Here is an 18734-nt window from a genome sequence, read left to right as displayed (position 1 = left end):
AGCTCTTGTTCTAATCATCTTATGATTTATCCAAATTACTTACCTCTAGGTTTTTAATCCTATTAGAATAACCTAGTTAAGTCATTAACCAATTTTAACTAGCGAATATCATTTGTTTACTCTTCGCGTTTAACCAAGATAAATACTAGTACTTCGCTTTAGCAGAACCTACACAGTATTGATCGAGGCCTTAATGAGGGGAAAATTGGAAAGCTATATTGACTTAATATTTTAATAGAGGGATTTCGTTAAGGTTGTTCCATCTCACCAATTATGGTTTACTTTAGTCCATTTAGCTAGTTAATTGATCTCATCAATTAATGTGGTTCATTATTATCAAATTTTAACATATTTAAAATTTGGCATGCTTTAGACATCCATAGCATCTCAAACATGAATAAATAAAGCAATAAATAAATGCAATAGTTATAGCCCATAAACTAAGGTGGTGCAACCCAAGCCAATGGGAGAACCAGAAGGAAACCTAGAGGTGTAAGCCATTTCACAAGCTATCGGTCCACAGTAGTTGGCCCATCTTCCTTCTCGTCTTAGCCCACAGCAACTCTTGCAAATTACAATATGCAGAAACTCGTTTTACATACGAATGAGTAAGATGAGAAGAGAAATACAAGAAAATAATAGTAGGCACGACACGTAGGCCGTATTTATAAAATTAAAACATTTTATCAAATGGGTCATCGGGCTATAACTATGCAACTCAAACACCGCGCATGTCAAAAATAGCATACATAATTCAACATTTTGTTAAGGTGAATTATAACATATCCTTTCAAATTTTATGGCCACCAAGTTTAATTTATTAAAAACCATAGTTTAAGAAGATGCTGTCTGAGGCGGTCCTAACCATGGATCCATGTGTGAGGAACGAATCGGGGTGAAATAAAGGTTTCAAAATTACCAAATCTTTATTCTGAGTAGACAGCGACGCCTCGGCAACGAGTAATATGATCTACTATCGAACCAATCCGCAATCTATCGTGACTCTGGGCTCTGCGTAATCCACCCAGTTGACAATGAATGGAAGGAATCCTCAAAACTATTTTGGAAAAGACTTTGCTTTGACGGTTGCTAGACCCACCAAGCAAAGAAAAAATGGGATTTTATATCTATTTTTAGGGTTTCTAGAAATTAAATAAATATAACAATATTTTTAAACCGAAAATTATAATTACATTAATTATAATAATGATTTTGTAAACTATATATTTATTTGAATTTATATACTGAACCAAATTCATGTTCTCATTATGCGTACAACAACCTTGTACATATCATGTATTCGATATTTGATTACCCAATTAAATTAATTCTATAATTAATTTAATTCAAGTGACAACCAAACACAATACCAACTATGTTTTATTCCGTTCATTTCAACTATAGGGTGCGACCTTGTAGGTTCTTGTAACGTTAGCAATAATACTAGAACGATTCCAATGTTACAAACAATGAGTGGTACCTAGCAATACATCATTGCTACCTAAGTCACAAGAAATCATGATTCGACATAACTTTTTTATGATTAACCTTTCATGCAATAATCCTTAAGTCCTTTATCTCTGGATTGGACACAAGTCATGAAATAGTCACACTTGCATAGTCCATTCCATGTTCCTTGATATCTTAAGTAGACTATGATATACAAATAAGTATGACATCTCATATCAGCTTATTTGAGCATGGCCATGCATTTCTAGCCTCACTCAATAAAGTGGCCTAAGATATTACTCCCATTATGTAAGAGGGACTTATCCTATATCGATCAACCATATCCCTCTACACAGATCGTGGTATATCTAACATCAGCTTTTATAGAACAACCAGTTACGGTGTATGTTTAACTGTATCAAAATATACAACTCATGATGTTAGGATTATGATGATCTCAAATCTGAGGATCATATACATATTAATCACTATGAGTAATGTTGTGACAATTACATAATAATCCAAGAAACATACTCATAACGGGTCAGTCCAATTTGTTGTTCTCTAACACACATATTCATGCATCGATTTTGACATTCCATATCAATAACAGCTCTTTATCATCAATCAACTACATGTTAGTCTTAATGCATTATTGTTGTCCTAGCCAACAATAATACTTGACTAAGGATCTTTTAAGAATAATCATATTATTCTCAGGATTTTATTATAAAATAGTTTATTTATACACACAAAAAAGAAACTGAAATAATAATGGTAATGCCTTATATTAATAAACATGATAAATCAAATATGTTATTACAACCATCTCATGATTGATCTTTGGGCATACTCTAACAATAACAACTATTAATCTAGCATTAAAATTGCACCGTTCGAGGCTCTGTACGGAAGGAAATGTATAATGCCACTCTATTGGTCTAAATTGAGTGAACCCAAGTTGGTAGGTATTGATTTGATACGAGAGACAAAAGATAAAGTTTGAATAATTTGAGACTGTTTGAAAGCAGCGTCTGATCGTCATAAATCATATATTGATCTGAAAAGAAAGGATATAGAGTTTGCTATTGGTGATCGAGTGTTTTTGAAAGTTTCACCATGGAAGAAGGTACTTCGATTTGGCTGAAAGGGAAAATTGAGTCCAAGATTTATTGGGTCATATGAGGTTACAGAGAGGATTGACCCTATCGCTTACAGGTTGGTTGTACCCCCAGAACTTGAAAATATTCACAATGTTTTCTATGTTTTGATACTGAGACGGTACAGGTCAGATCATTCACATGTAATTACTCCCTGTGAGGTTGAGATACAACCAGATTTATCATATTTGGAAGAACCGATAAGGGTTCTGGCACATGAAGTAAAAGAACTTCGAAATAAAATAGAACTGCTAGTAAAAATCTTATGGAATCGTCACGGGATGGAAGAGGCTACTTGGAAGACTGAAGACTCGATGAGATCAAAATATCTAAATCTGTTCGCTGGTAGGAAATTTTGGGACGAAATTTCCTAAAGGGGGAGAGTTGTAACAGCCCATTTTTCATTGGTGTCAGAAACAATAGTTTCGGGACCACAAATCGACGTGCCGGTTTGTAAATATTTATTAGTTTAAAAATTTATGAGGTCACTAGTATCGTATTAAATTCTGGTTAAGAAATTTTATCGTTTAAATAGTTAATTAAGTAAAAAAGGATTGAATCGTAAAAGCTATAAAAGTAGAGTTTACTAATTTAAGAGGGCTAAATGAATAAATTAGGCAATAAATATTTAATGGTTGGATCAACATGGTTATTTATTTAAATGGATAAGTTTAAATTAAAGTTAATTGTGATTAATTAATAACTTTAAAATATTTACAAAATAACCTAAGTATATATATTAAAGAAAAGAAAAGAAAAAGAATAATTTAGCTTATTTCTTCATCTTCTCCACGACATAAGAAGAGAAAAAAATTTAAGGTTTCATGCTTTTATTTTAAAGCTTCAATTGGTAAGTGTTTTGGTGCTAGTTTTTAGTCATTTTTATGTTTTTGAGCTCGTATTAGCTTAATTTAGCTAGCCCAATGATTAATTTGCAAAACTGTTAAATGTTTTAAATTATGCCATTGTTGAGATTTAGCTATTCTTGAAATTTTGTGATAGATTATTAATTTTAGTTGCTAGATATGACTATATTGTAAAGTGTTTTTTTGATGATTTTAAGGTTTTTAAATTGTTAAAGTGTTAAAATTTCAAGGATTCAAAGTGAAATAATCACAAGTAAAGGCTGATGCAGTGATGGTTATCAACTGACTATATTGGGTTTCTAAGAAAATTGGGTTAATTGCATGATTAGGGCTTGAGGACTAAATTGAATTAAAAAAATAGAAAGGTTAGGGTAATTTTGTAAAATGTCAAAAGAGAATTAATTGCATAAATGACTTAAAATTTATGTTGATTCAGTTAATTTAATGAAATTATTGTTTTAGATCACGAACGTGTTGATAACCGAGGAAAAGACAAGGTAGCGGAGTAGTTCCTGTACTTTGGCTATTACTACAAATTAGCTCGGTAAGTTTGTATTTCTAATTTTTATAATTAGTGTTTCTTTTCATACATTCTCTATATTTGAGATATGAAATTTCTAAGCATACTTAATCAATTAAGAGTTGGTGATACGAACGATTAAAGTGATTCAGCCCTTGGCTGGGACGTAAAATAATTAAATGATTAAATATTATGTTCTAATGATATAGACCGTTCTGGTGGCTGAGAATCTTGCATAAGTTACGGATTTTCGACAGCTTGTGTGAGCAACATCGAGAACTAGTGAAACGGCATAATGCTCTGTTCTAATGAATGAACCATAGTGATGGTTGAGGTCCTACATACGTTGCAGACCCTCGTCAGCTTGTGTGAGCAGCATTGCGAAATGGTTAGTGTTCTCGAAACTAGCTCGAACGAGTGATACTCTGCATTTCTAAAATGATGAGCTAATGACATCTGAGAAAGTTGATTTAATGAAACGTGTAGCTTTTACCTGTTGTGGATTGTGAACGACAAGGAATTACCTTATTTGTTATTCATTTGTGTTGTTCAGTTAAATTGTGGTAAGCTCTATCGTTATTTTTACGAACTTACTAAGCTTCAAGTAAGCTTACCTTTATTTGTCCTTTGTTTTGTAGATTTCATTTTGCGGTTGGGAGATCAGATCGTGCTCAAAGAAACACACTATATCAGGGACTCTTTTGGTTGATTTTGGATAACTTGGTTATATGTCATATAATAGGGCTAGTGAGTATATTTGTGATTGTATATGTGTAATGATTGTGTGTCTTGATTGCCATAGATTTAAGTTAAGTACATTTTGAGTAGCATGAGTTGTATTGGGTTGTGGCATATGTAAGAGTGTGAATGAGTATGAAAATTAGTATGGTTTGTTCATGAATGAGTAGGTACTTTGGTTGGGAAAACAAGATTATGAATGTGCTTTGTGGCTTATATGTTCAAATTAAGAAATGAATTGTTTATGTGTTTGATTTGTGGTGTCATTGATAGCACATTGGTTTGACACATAGGCTATTTGCTTTGGCATGTTTTGAGCATATTTGATTGCATTTGAAGGTTTCTATGCATGTGCTTTGATAGGTCTAGGTATATAAATATTTAGGTATGAAAAAGGGTAAAATTTTAGGTCAATTAAGGTTGCACACGACTTGGGCACGAGCTATCACACAGTCGTGTGACTCATACGGGCAGACCACATGAGCGTGTTAGGTGCAGGGTACACACGGGTTGAGACACGGGCATGTGGCCCAAGTCGGTGAGTTACAAAGTCTGGCACACGATTAGATACGTGGGCGTCCAGAATGGCCACACGGTCGTGAGACCCCTATAGATAAAAATTTATAATTTTGTCCTTAATATTCTTTTTTCTCGATTGTTTGTTTGTAAGCCTATTTTAGGACATCGAAGGCCTGATTTAAAGCTCGTTCTAGTATGTTTTAATCCTAAAATGTGTCATATTTATTAGTAGGGAATTTAATTGATGAATGAATGATCTATATTATGTGAACATTTTGATATGTACGATAACTCTCTGTAACCCTATTTTAACGATAAAAACGGGATATAGGTGTTACACAAAAGGCAAGGAAAAAACTAGTTTAAGCTTTCGACAACAAGGTGAAAGCACGAACGGTGAGTGTTTGGAATCGCTGCTTCTAGACACGATTTATAGTGTTAATTGGGAGCTTAGTAGTAGCCTAAATCCCTACTCTAAGTTCAGAGTGTAAGTTTTATTATACCTCTTGTTTATTTTGTGTGACATGCGATATGTGATTTGGATTGTGAAATATGATATGTGACACATGCTAGAGATAGTATTTGTGTAATATGTTAATTGTGGGCATGATTTACATGCCAAATGACAGTGATTATGATGTGCTAATAATGCAAACAGTGCAGTGAATGTATGCAGAAAATCGGTGAGAAAATATGTGATTTAATTGTGGATATTTTGGCATTGTAATCTTTAAGATCATTGGATATAGTTGACATGTCATAGGATTGTGAGTACTCACCTATATGTTGTGTTTTGGGGGTATTAAGGCCCAGGATAGATTTTGAGAGATAAGGTAATGTGAGCTCGAATTGATTCACCGAGATATATTGGTGTATTGGAGAGTGTTAGCTATGTGTTACGCTTTTGGGATATGTTCGACTCTACAAGTCATTTGGTGTGTTGGAGATTCATGTATCTGTTGTGTGGTAATAGAGCTCACTATTATGTTTCATAGCCTCAAGTGCCAAACTATCGTTAAATATGATTTCATAAAATGTGATATTATGATATGTGATGTATGCATGAACATGTTGAAAAATGAGTTAAATGTAATGATCAGTAATAATTGAATATGTTAATATGTTCTCTTAATATAGTGCGTATGTAGTTGAGCTTTGATCGGTTTCAGTTAATGTATGAATACATGTCTATTTGGTGGATATTCTAATCATTCACTGAGCTTGTTTAAGCTCACCCACTCCTTTTAAAACCTTTGCAAACTGTTAGCGTTGCGGTATGAGCAGTGCAAAAAGTTTCTAAGGGAGTGATCCAAGTTTAATAACATTTGAATAGGTGATTTATAACTATTATTGTTAATTGTGGGAATAAGGCAATGTGGTAGATTTGTTCCCGTGATGTCTTAGATGATTGCTTAGTTTTATTACTCGTAGAAATTATGGATGTTTGAAACTAGTACTTTGATTTGCTTAGCTTAAACTAATGATGACTTTTTGAACTGCCATTTCTGATATTTTTAATGATTGGATTATGAGATTATAAGTGTGTGATGACTTAGTAAGTGTATGGTTGAGTTGAATGCCTTGTTTCGATGTTACTTTTGCTATATGATGCAAATGTATTGATAATCGGGCATTAGTATCGATACCTCCATGATATCACGATTGTGTAGGAAGTTAGTAACTTAATTTGGTATCGATACCTCCATGATATTACGATTGTGCAGGAAGTTAGTAACTCAATTTGGTATCGATACCATGTCTCGAGTATCGATACTCGGGGTAGAATTACTAATACTTTTTGATGGGGTATTGATAATTTGTTGGTTTGAATTTTTGCAGAAAAACAAAATGTTGATTTGGTACCAATTTTCTAAGCAGTATTGATACCATCTATGAGAATTATCGATACCATTGAATGAGTATCGATACTTACACGATTTATTTTGAATTTTTGTTAAGTGGTCTTAAAGCATGTTTCTATTTTGTTATAAGCTCGTTTGATATATGTCCAGCATGATTTAATGTCGCCTAGGGTATTTATGACTTAGAATCTCTATAAATGTTCAAATTTGATGATGTTCGCATGCCAATGAGACGTTGTGTAATATGTGATGCTGTGATGGTAGTGTAGCGTCCTTTTACTCGAACTCGACAACTGGGTCAGATATAAGGTGTTACAGTGCTTAGGCACATTCAAACTTACATTCTCTCAATTGTTGCACTAGTAATAATGTGAATTAAGCTAAATCTTAAAGAAAGAAAGTAAATATAAATGGAAGATTATGAAAAAATCTTTCACAAACTTGTAGCATTTTTTTTTAAATGCCAAAAGGTTTTTGACCTATTTCAAGCCCAACTTTGGTAATATGGTTCCCGCTTACAAAAATATTTGTGTTTCCAAAAGTGGAAGCCATACACTATTGGGTGAAGGCTATAGGCCCCATGAGCCTCTCATAAAGTAGCAAACTTAAGCATTTATTTATTGCCTTTCCTCTTTCTGGAACAGAAGAAAGGACATATAGTTAACATATTTGGATCAACTTTAGGCCATATTATACCAGCATCATATAAGATCCGAAAGTGGTAGTATTTTAATGAGTCTGCCTTTGCTGATAAGGCCTGATAAAACAGTGACAGACTTTTATGCCCATTTTCCATCTCACTGCTCTCCATATTTTTGGTAAATATATAGAATTACATATAGAAATGTGCCCATGAGTCATTCATAAATCATATAGTAGTGAGTTGAGAGGTTTGGAGAGTAATGATGGGGTTTTATGTTGCTTGATTAACAACCAAGTGGTATATCATTAACATTGCCACAGAAGCTAACTTAAATTGTTCTCCAAGACATTGGGGATTAGTTTTATATTTTAAGACTAAATGATATTATAGGAGAGAATGTGCAAAAACAAACATGTCTTGGATAATATTATTGCATTGTCTGAGAGAGAGCATGGCTGGCCTCCAGTTTTTCGACTTTCCAAAGAACAGCATCATATTTTTAATGGTCATTATGGGACCCCCCTCAATACTTTATACAACAGCATTTTTTTACTTTTTATCAAAATAGCCCTTCTAGGAGCTTCCCTTTTGAGTGCAAAGGTTGTAACTTTTACTCACTGTAATGAATCCAACAGGAAACGACTAGATATCGGAACTTGTTTCAACACACATGTGCACCACTTCAAGCACCGAAAGGAAACAAAAAATCAGCAATATCTGTTGGTTCCAAACATAACATGAAATAAAAATAGCATTTAAGACAGTGAAATCGATGTCACCAAGAGAAGTTCCATGGAAGTTAAATAAGAACACGGTGTTGTTATTCCAGTATCATGTTATCTGCTCATTCATTCTTTCATCGGCCTCATTATCTCCGCCTGCAATTTTCCTTCTACAGTTCTTTAACAGCCTCCCAAAACACACTCAACTTCTGTTACCATGGAATCAATCCGATTCTCCATCTCCAAACTCTCATTGCCAATGGGCTGGAGTGTCTTGCTACTCCAAAAAGAGCTTTCAGGTCAGAGCCTTGAATCTATCAGGCTTCGGGCTGTCTGGTGTATTGAACAACTCTGTCCCTTATCTTTGCCTCCACCAGCGTATGCTCTCCCTTGACCTCAGTGGCAACAGTTTCAGTGGTAATATACCTCAAATTCTGGGGAACTGCAGCCAACTAAATACCATTCTTCTCAATGATAATGGCTTTGAAGGATCAATCCCTCACCAAATTTTCATGTCAAAGTGGCTTAGAAAGATTGACTTGGGTTATAACTCACTCTCTGGTGGAATCCCCCCTGAGGTAAGTCTTTGCACCAATCTGGAATATATTGGACTCTACAACAACTTTCTAAGTGGTGTGGTTCCAGATGAAATGTTTTCTCTACCAAATTTGAAGTTCCTCTATTTAAACACAAATAACCTCTCTGGTTCAGTACCTGATTTCCCACCTTCATGTACAATTCTTGATTTCTGGATTCACGAGAATGGATTTTCAGGTTCTTTGCCTCGTACCCTCGGAAACTGCTATAACCTTACAACATTTATAGCATCCTACAACAAATTCCAAGGGGTCATTCCACCAGAGACTTTTGAGGGGCTTTTGCAACTTGAAGTTCTCTATCTTGGTGAAAACAATGTGGAGGGCGAAATTCCAAACACTTTGTGGAGTTTGCAGAACTTGCAAGAGCTTATTCTGTCAGGGAACAAGCTTAATGGAACTATTTCTGAGAGGATTGCTCAATGCAATCAGCTTGTGGCAATTGCACTTTCAGGAAATAATCTGGTTGGTCCCATTCCTCGGTCAATAGGAAATCTTACAGGTTTAGCTAATTTATTTATTTATAGCAACAAACTTAATGGCTCATTACCTCCTGAGCTTGGAAACTGCACTTCACTTGTTGAACTCAGGCTTCAGCATAACTTCATTGGAGGAAGTATCCCTCCAGAAATTTGCAATCTCAAGAATCTTGAGGTTCTTTTTCTATTCAACAATCATATTGAAGGCCACATTCCACAAGAAATTGGCAGGATAAGAAACCTGGTGCAGTTGGCTTTGTATAACAACAGTTTAACTGGTAGAATCCCATCTGAAATTGTTCACTTGAAGAAATTGAGATTCCTGTCCTTGGCTCAGAACGATCTAGTTGGGGAGGTTCAATTTGAGCTCAGCAAAAATTTCCCTGCTTTGGTTAGATTGGATTTATCAGGGAACCGACTTAATGGATCGATTCCTTCCGGAATATGTGCTGGCTATAATTTTTCAGTTTTGGCCCTCGCGAACAATCGTTTCAGTGGGAGCTTTCCTTCTGATATTGGGAAATGCTCATCTCTCAGAAGGGTGGTTCTTAGTAACAATAATCTCCAAGGGCATATACCAGCATATTTGGAAGAGAACCCTGGAATTTTTTTCCTGGAAGTCCAAGGAAACTTGCTTGAAGGAAAGATTCCCCCAGTGTTTGGTCACTGGACCAATCTTTCAATGCTGGATTTCTCAAGCAATAGGCTCTCTGGCTCTATACCTCCAGAGCTTGGGAAGCTTGGGAATCTGCAAATTTTAAGGCTTTCTTCTAATAGACTTACAGGAAGCATTCCCTCAGAGTTGGGTCATTGTGAAAAGATGATCAAACTGGATTTGAAATCCAATTATCTGTCAGGAAATATTCCACCAGAAATAATATCATTGCCCAACCTGCAAAACCTTCTGCTCCAAGAAAACAAACTCAATGGACATATTCCTGATTCTTTTTCATCCCTCCAAAGTCTAATAGAATTGCAGCTTGGAGCTAACATGCTTGAAGATCCCATTCCATGCAGTTTGAGTAACCTTCACCATTTCAGTTCAGTTCTCAATTTAAGCAACAACAGGTACTCTGGTGAAATCCCTGCATGCCTTGGCAAACTAGACAAGCTACAGATTCTTGATCTCTCGAGCAACAGTTTCTCTGGTGAGATACCAGCAGATGTGAACAACATGATCTCCCTCTACTTTGTGAACATATCATTCAATCACCTAAGAGGAAAATTACCATCCGTTTGGATGAGGATTGTCGCTTCATATCCTGGATCTTTCGTTGGAAATCCAGAACTTTGCCTGCTGGGTGATGAAACTGGTAATTGTCGGGAAACTGAAAAAGGCAACAGCAGGGGAAGGGTGCTTGCTGGGATCGTTATTGCTGTGGTGGTCTCTGTGGCATTGCTCTGTGCGATGATCTACACATTGGTGGTTAGACGCCTACAGAAGAAACATTCCATTGACCAAACTGTTCTCTACAAACGACAATCTAGAACTGAAGACCTACCTGAGAACTTAAAAATCGAAGATATTATTCGTGCTACAGAAGGATGGAGCGAAAAGTATATCATCGGGAGAGGCAAACATGGAACAGTTTACAGAACAGAAACTTCCAACTCTAGAAACCATTGGGCTGTCAAGAAAGTGAATTTGTCCAGCACAAACTTCAAACTTGAGATGAGAACTCTTGGCTTAATTAGGCATCGTAATATACTGAGAATGGCAGGTTATTGCATTAGAGACGGATATGGATTCATTGTCACGGAGTATATGCCTGGTGGAACACTTTTTGATGAGCTTCACCAGAGCCAACCCCGCCTGGTTTTAAACTGGGATACACGATATCGTATTGCATTTGGTATAGCTCATGGTCTTTCCTACCTTCACCATGATTGCGTGCCTCAGATTATCCATAGAGACATCAAATCAGATAACATACTATTGGATTCTGAATTCGAACCAAGGATTGGAGACTTTGGAATGGCAAAGTTGGTCGGCGATGAGGATTCAAGCTCCACAAGGTCTGCAATTGTTGGAACATTGGGCTATATAGCACCAGGTTTGATCCATCGTTTTTCCCATTTAATTTAACCAGGAGACTGCTGCATACACTTCCTACAAAAACCAATATCATGTATGACTTGTTTATGTCAGAGAATGCATACTCCACGCGGTTGACAGAAAAATGTGATGTCTATAGCTATGGTGTAGTTCTGCTAGAGATGCTCTGCCGAAAATTGCCTGTAGACCCTAGCTTTGAGGATGGCCTAGATATTGTCTCGTGGACTAGAAGAAACCTAGAGGAAAATGAAGAATACATCTGCTTCCTTGATGAGGAGATCAACCTCTGGACCGATGATGAACAACAAAGGGCCCTTGCATTGCTGGAACTGGCACTTCAATGCACTCAATCTATGGCTGATACAAGACCCTCCATGCGGGATGTAGTGGCATCTCTAATTAGGTTAAATCATAAGCATGAGAAATCTATAAACAACACATAAACGAAGGGATTTAGCTTTTTTTGCAAATTATATACTTCTTTCCCCTTCATATTACCATTTGAGAAATCAAAGCACACAAAACAGTGTGGTGGTATGAGCAGACTGTAGCTGGTAACTCTGGCTGTAATCGAGAAGCTGTTATCAATCAGAACCAGACCAATCCAAAGTCCCAAACCCAAAAATTAAATTGATTGCGCTGACTGAGTAAAGTTGTACAATTGATCGGTTCAATTAATAACAAAAAATTATCATTGATCGAATTAATCAAGTAGTTACCACAGTAATGACCAACTGTAGCTATACTTCGTGAGACTTATTGGTCTTCGAGCATTAAGTTTTTCCTATAAACCTTACTTATCAAGCACCTTACCACGAAGGAACTATTCTCAAGAAGCTTTTTTTGGTTGATCTTCAACCACGAAATGTTCAGCCATCTGCTGCCAAGCAAACAAACAAATACTAGCCTAAACATGCACATTTTCCTAGACAAAATTTGTTTCCAGAAATTTTATAGCTTCAAGAGCAATTACAACTATAATCCCTCCCTACATCTCAGCCTCGGAGGTGTTTGGTTTTAGTCAAGTTTGTCAGTGTAGGTTAGAGTTTAGAAGGTAGACATTCCAGTTATAAAATCATTGCCCCCAGCAGACTGACATTTCAAATCATATCAAACAACACATCCCTAGTGTTTCACCCCCCCCCCCCAAAAAAAAATAAAATAGGAAGTTGAAGTAAAAACCAGGGCATTTGCTGCAATTACTTGCAAGCCTACAGGGGAGGATTGCAAGCATTCAGGCTGAATGTTATGATTTCATCAATTCCGGCTTTTTTATTATTTGTACTGTTCACAATGAAGCATTTGTTTGCTAGGGTATGGTAAGGTTTTGTAATCATGATAAAGCTGATGGAGTCAACAAGTAAATAATCGGCAAGATATGAAGCAGCAATTCACCAAAGACTGAAAAGTGAACTACAATGAGTCTCTGAATCCACCTAGACTTAAATTTCAAATGCAATCACCGTTTCATACATTATTGAGAAACAGATTAACTGATGTAAATCATGTCAACCGGCTGAGTGTACCATCATTCCATACAAAAGTACATAATAGTTCAACCACCATTACTCTTTTATAACGAGGGCAGAAACAAAAAAACATTACCGAGGAACCAATTGCATATTTAGGAAAAATCTTTTTTTTTTTTTTTTTTTGTCACGAAGGACCTATTCTGTTGCTTCCACATGTTGTGAAGTTTCACCTTGTTTCAAACTCTCCAGAGCAGAGATTCGCCTATCTAGGGGCTCATGAAGCCTTTTCACCTTGAAACAAAGGGAAAAATGAAAAACATAAGCACACAACTAAACCCTTGAAATGGCTACTGCAGGTTAGAATCCATAAAGACATGCGCCTCTGGGGGAAAAATAAAAACAACAATAATAAATACTCATTTTGTAATTATTCTGTTCAGTGGAACATAGGTAACTGCCCATTCTACAACTTTTCTTTTGGTGGTTCATCATTTTCACAAGAAGAAATAGCAACTCATTGGAATAGATATAATTGGGAGTCTCAAGCATTACAATCTTTTGGTATAAACATGCATCAGATTCTATTATCCCTTCTCTGTACCATCCTATTCCTTCGCAATATTTATCTTATATGCCTTCACTACCGAATAAATTACACCTATAGTTGGTATACTAGTACTTTTGTAAGGCACAACAAAGATCAACCATAGATGAAAAATGTCCAACAAAAAGCAGGGACAACACAAATGCACCCAGAAGAAAACAAAAAATGTGCTGAAAGTATATAAATAGGAATCAACAGGAAAATCCAACCCAAAAAATAGGACTGTGATAATGTCAAAAACTAATAGAAATATTAGAAGTAAAACAAATCCTGTTTACTCTAAAAGGTTTTCAAGGTAACATTTGAGACTTGCAATGTTAACTATGTATGCAGTACAGTTTTTACTAGGTTTTGCATCTGCCTTGTCAAAACCCTCAAAGCATCAAAATTGAGCCTTTCTCATCCAAGATAGCATACTTCTCTCCCCTTGGCCCTTACCAAATAACAACGACTCTTATATTAAGTTCTTAACCCAAGCCGGCTACAATTGGGCAAATTCAGACCGCAAAAGACAACCTTGAGAGATATCTTGTACCCTATCCCGTGCTACCAGAACAAAGGAAAATTCACCATATTCTTTCATTTCCATAATAACCATCGACAATCTATATAATTATCAATCATCCAAGCAGCTACATATGCATTGCAATGCCTAATCCATATTTGAAATGCATAGTAAGCAAACATTAATCAGCAGCAGCACTGATCGCATAGAGTAAAAAAAGTAAAATAAAATATCTAAAATCAGTTTCCAACCATTCCTCTACTCATGGATTTCACTATACAAACTCGCAAATGAGCAAAAAATATAAAACCCAGAATAATCCAAAAATTTCATAAAGAAATTGAAAGCTGCCCTATGAGCTACGAAACAAAACAATGCGAAAAAGGAATAGGGGAGTACCCGTTGGGCAATGGATTCATGGGCGACCTTGTAATCCTTGTACAAGATGTAGAGACCCAGAAAGGACGCTGTTGCTGCCCCCGTGAAGAATGAAGCCAATCTCACCCTCAATACATACCCCATCGTTGTCTCGTCGATCTTTCTGCTCCCCTCTTTGTTCCTCCTTTTTTACGCTTTTTTTCTGCTTACAAAGTAGAAACTAATTTCAGGAAAGCAACAAAACGGGAATCGACCTCACGCAAAAACGACATCGCCTCTAATGACGTAACGCTGTCGTTTCGACAACTCCCTGTACTATGTCTATGTGTAGGTTGTTGTTACTCAGTAAATTTTATTCCTAATTAAATGCTAATAATTAAAATTGGTAAGTTAAATTTTACTGTTAATAGTAAATTATGAAATTAATCTTTATTCTCTAATTTGATCATTTTTAATCCCTATGCTTTTAAATTTGAAATTTTAATTTTGATTAAACAGTAGCCATCAAATTCATCAACTAAAATAATGCAATTTTTTAAAAATTAATTATAAACTAATACAACATTACACATATAATAATATGATTGTTGTATAAAATTTTGGCAATAGAAAAATTTAACAATTATCACTTGGATCATAACTAAAATCTTAAATTTTGAAAAGTAAAAAATAAAATGACCAAATTAAAATATAAAATCTAAATACGTAACTCACGCATAATATAAGAGCTAATATCAAAATTTAACTTTTTTAACACTATGTTTGCTTGCAAATTTGCAGCCTTCAATTTTATACACAATTTTAATTATTTATTAGATTTTATTAAAATTTTAATATATTTATTAAAATAATTATAAGATCTAAAATTATTTCTTTATTAATTAAAATTAATTTTTAAAGATGATTTTTTATTAAATGAAATAATAAATCCATAAAATTGAAACTTAAGTCGAGTTCTTCAATAACAAGATTTCACTTAAAAGATAAAAAGAATGTAAAATATAACAAAAATAACTATAAAAATACTTGAGAAAGAAGAGGTATTTTTATTGTTCTACAATTATAGTTAAAAATAAAATATTTCGTACAAGATTCTTGAAAATATTAAAATTTATTAATTTTAAAATATATATATTATAAATATGAATGTGTTAAGTATATATTGTTTTAGGTCAAATTATAAGTATGATGGCTCTACTATGTTTAATTTTAGGATTTAATATTTATACTTTAATTTGACATAATGTGGTCACTTTACTTTTATAACATCAACAACTAAACCAAGTAGTTGACACACTCAACGATTTCAGTTAAAATATTGAGGTTAAAAATTCCATTTTAGCTTATCACATTGAATTTTTTTATGTTAAAAGAAGTTTTAAGAAAAATTTATCTCAACATTTTATCTGAAGCAATTAAAGATATTAACTAACACCACCAAATTATGTTAAATATGAGCATAGTAGATATGTACCATTATTAATAATGAACAGAAACAGAGGAGTTGATACAGTCATGTAAAGAACCCGTTAGGACATTATACAGTAGTATAGATTGCATTCTTTGCGGTTTTATTACTGCTTTGTACATGTGAATTATGAGTATTATTTTATAATTACGATTTTTTTTTTGGGTACATTACATTACTTAATTAATATTAATGGGCAAGATACAACATAAGGTTTGGGATATCAAAATAAAGAATATAGTCATTTGAGTTTGACAATTCTATAGTCCTACTAGTATTAAAAGTACTTGCTTTCCTAGCAAGTACATTAAGACACTTATTTCCCTCGCGGAACACATGCTGCAATTGGTTATACCGAAATGTTCAAAATAATCCTACAATACTTAATTAAAGCATCAAGCACAATACTTTTCTTGTTGGATGCGGTACCTTAAGTATAATATATTCGTTTGTACATTTATATTTTTTTTTAAACAGATTGGTTAATAAGATTATTCATGAATTACATTAATATCATTTGTATAATGTCCTTATGTGATTTTTGCATTTAAAGCAAAATAGAAACAAATATTAGTTTACTAGTTGTCAAATATTTAACTAATATTAAGCGATATTACGTAGTCGGATTGTAGTACGAAAAGATCATTTATATTAATAGATGAACGTAAACATGTCCTTAGTCTAATCGGAAATTATCAAACCGATTGAAAGATTAATATATCGTCTATCAAGTCCAATTAGGGAGATGTTTTGTCTTGGGCATTAGAGTAGATGACTCCCAGAAAATAGAGACATAGATGTGACCGACTAGATTGATAGTACATCGGACTAGACCCAAGCAAAATAGATTTTGAATTTATTTATAAATTTATTCACCTCTAACGTTCATAATGTCACATTCATAATGTTGAGAATATTGTTTATAAAATCTTGTTTGATGGAAGATTTTAGTGAAATCAAGCTTACAAATATGAAATGAATGGATTAAAATCAACTTTTGGTGAAAAAAATTGCAAAAGTATTTGAGAGTGTTGTGTTTTTTAAAAAATGAAATGTGCCAATGGTGAACAAATTAATCGTTCCCTCCAACCATCATTTCAAAAAAGGAAAATTGCTTACATGACCTTGGGGAAATCACTCAATTAGGACCCATCTCAACCACAATCCTATTTTCTTGTTTTCTCACATTTACCTCTAGCAATTTTGCTATTCTTACAATCTAGTCTATAAATCTTAAATTCTAAATTCTAAATTCCAGCTAATAAACACATCTAGTTAATGAATATTAACCTTCTAATGAACCACTAATTCACTATTGTGCCCATTCCTCGAAACCTTTCGGTTTAACTTTTCTGTGTGGCTCTATTTAAAAAATCTGGCTCAAAATTGAACATCCAAAAATGAGAGTGTTACATTCATTCTTCTTTGTCTAAAAAAAACTTGGTAGAGTTAATATGATGGTAGAGTTCCTTTAAGAAAAAAGATAGTTTGGGGATGAGGTTTAGTTACTAGATCCAATTCCATTAAGAGTCTTGAACTTCTTTAATTGTGATAAGCCCTTTAATACGGCATTAGGTAGAGCTCAAAGAGAAATTTCTATCCTTGGAGAGGTTTGATCCAGTTCTATCCACACCCTCTTTAGCAACTAAAGAAAGGGTAGCTTTAATGGTGTTTTTGATAGATTGAGAAAAATTTAGAAAAATAGGTTATGAAAAACAATTTTAGTTATACAATGAAAATTTAAAATTTTTCATAAAACTTCACATTGATTGTGATATCTATAGTAATAAATTTCACCAAATTTAGTATTTGTGTTTCCAAGCTAGAGAGATTTTTCAAATCCTAAAGCTAGCGTCTAAATCCTTTTTGCTTTCAACCGAATGATCTTCTCCATTATCTCAAACCCTCGGATGCTTAGAGAGTAGGCTCTATTCAAGAACCGAACACAAGATGAATGCTAAAACTTTCTAGCAGGGAAAATCAACTTTCTTTAAGAAATCCAAAACAAAAAAATTTAATATCACAAATTTGAATAATAATTGCCAAGGAGTAGGCAATTATAATATCACAAAATTACAAGTACTCACAAAAAAATGGAATTTATTTGAGTTTAAAAACATAACCAAAATAAAATTTTCACTAAAATTTTGCAGAGTATCCTCATATATTTTCCTTATGATTTTCAACAGCCCCTAATCCCTTTATATAGGAAAAAATCACAAGAATTCTACTAGAATAAGAAGAGGAAAAAAATAATATTTTAATAAAAAATTGGAGTTCTATTAGAACTATAATCGAGTTGGTGGTAAGCACAAGGAAACCCTCCCTATATGTGCTGCCCAATTGCCCTGTAAATGGGCTCTCTGGGCCTTTCATGTATTGGTACAATTATAAGTATAGTCCATCTTTAAATTTTAAATTAAAACAAACTTATATAATTATCATTCCCAATAATTAGATTTCTATTCCCAAAATATTATTTAATTATTTTTAAATTAATTAATTCAATTAAATTATTTTCCCAACCCAATTCTAATTCTATCAAAATCATTATGACTTTACTGTATTAGAATCAATAAATAAATAAATCTAATTATCTTATTTAGTAAAAAAATTGATTACTAATTAATTTCATTTTCATTTTGGACTCAATTATTGAATTCCATCTAATTAAATAATAATCTAAAGGAATTAAAT

The 18734-nt window shown here is 33.9% G+C and overlaps 1 protein-coding gene and 1 long non-coding RNA gene across 2 annotated transcripts; one reads left to right on the top strand and one right to left on the bottom strand.

Annotated features, from left to right (window-relative positions):
• Positions 1–8370: 8370 nt before the first annotated feature.
• On the top strand, positions 8371–12685 carry LOC105791235 (receptor-like protein kinase). Its single transcript, XM_012619221.2, has 2 exons — positions 8371–11608; positions 11704–12685. The coding sequence occupies exons 1-2, from the start codon at positions 8530–8532 to the stop codon at positions 12051–12053; spliced, it is 3429 nt and encodes a 1142-aa protein (XP_012474675.1). The 5' UTR covers positions 8371–8529; the 3' UTR covers positions 12054–12685.
• Positions 12686–12975: 290 nt separating this feature from the next.
• On the bottom strand, positions 12976–14849 carry LOC128042911 (uncharacterized). Its single transcript, XR_008198485.1, has 2 exons — positions 14591–14849; positions 12976–13373 (listed from the first exon to the last, which is right to left on the bottom strand). It is a non-coding gene; the product is annotated as an uncharacterized LOC128042911 (long non-coding RNA).
• Positions 14850–18734: the final 3885 nt, after the last annotated feature.

The sequence above is a fragment of the Gossypium raimondii genome, chromosome 8, assembly GCF_025698545.1.
Source record: "Gossypium raimondii isolate GPD5lz chromosome 8, ASM2569854v1, whole genome shotgun sequence".
Lineage (NCBI taxonomy): Eukaryota > Viridiplantae > Streptophyta > Magnoliopsida > Malvales > Malvaceae > Gossypium > Gossypium raimondii.
Note: the sequence above shows the minus strand (reverse complement) of the source record. Positions and strands in the feature narration are given on the sequence as shown.

Bases quoted from the DNA above. Each gene is read 5' to 3' on its own strand.
- LOC105791235 (XM_012619221.2), top strand. From the start codon at position 8,530: ATGTCACCAAGAGAAGTTCCATGGAAGTTAAATAAGAACACGGTGTTG. The intron at 11,609-11,703 runs GTTTGATCCATC...TGTTTATGTCAG, and splicing joins ATTGGGCTATATAGCACCAG to AGAATGCATACTCCACGCGG.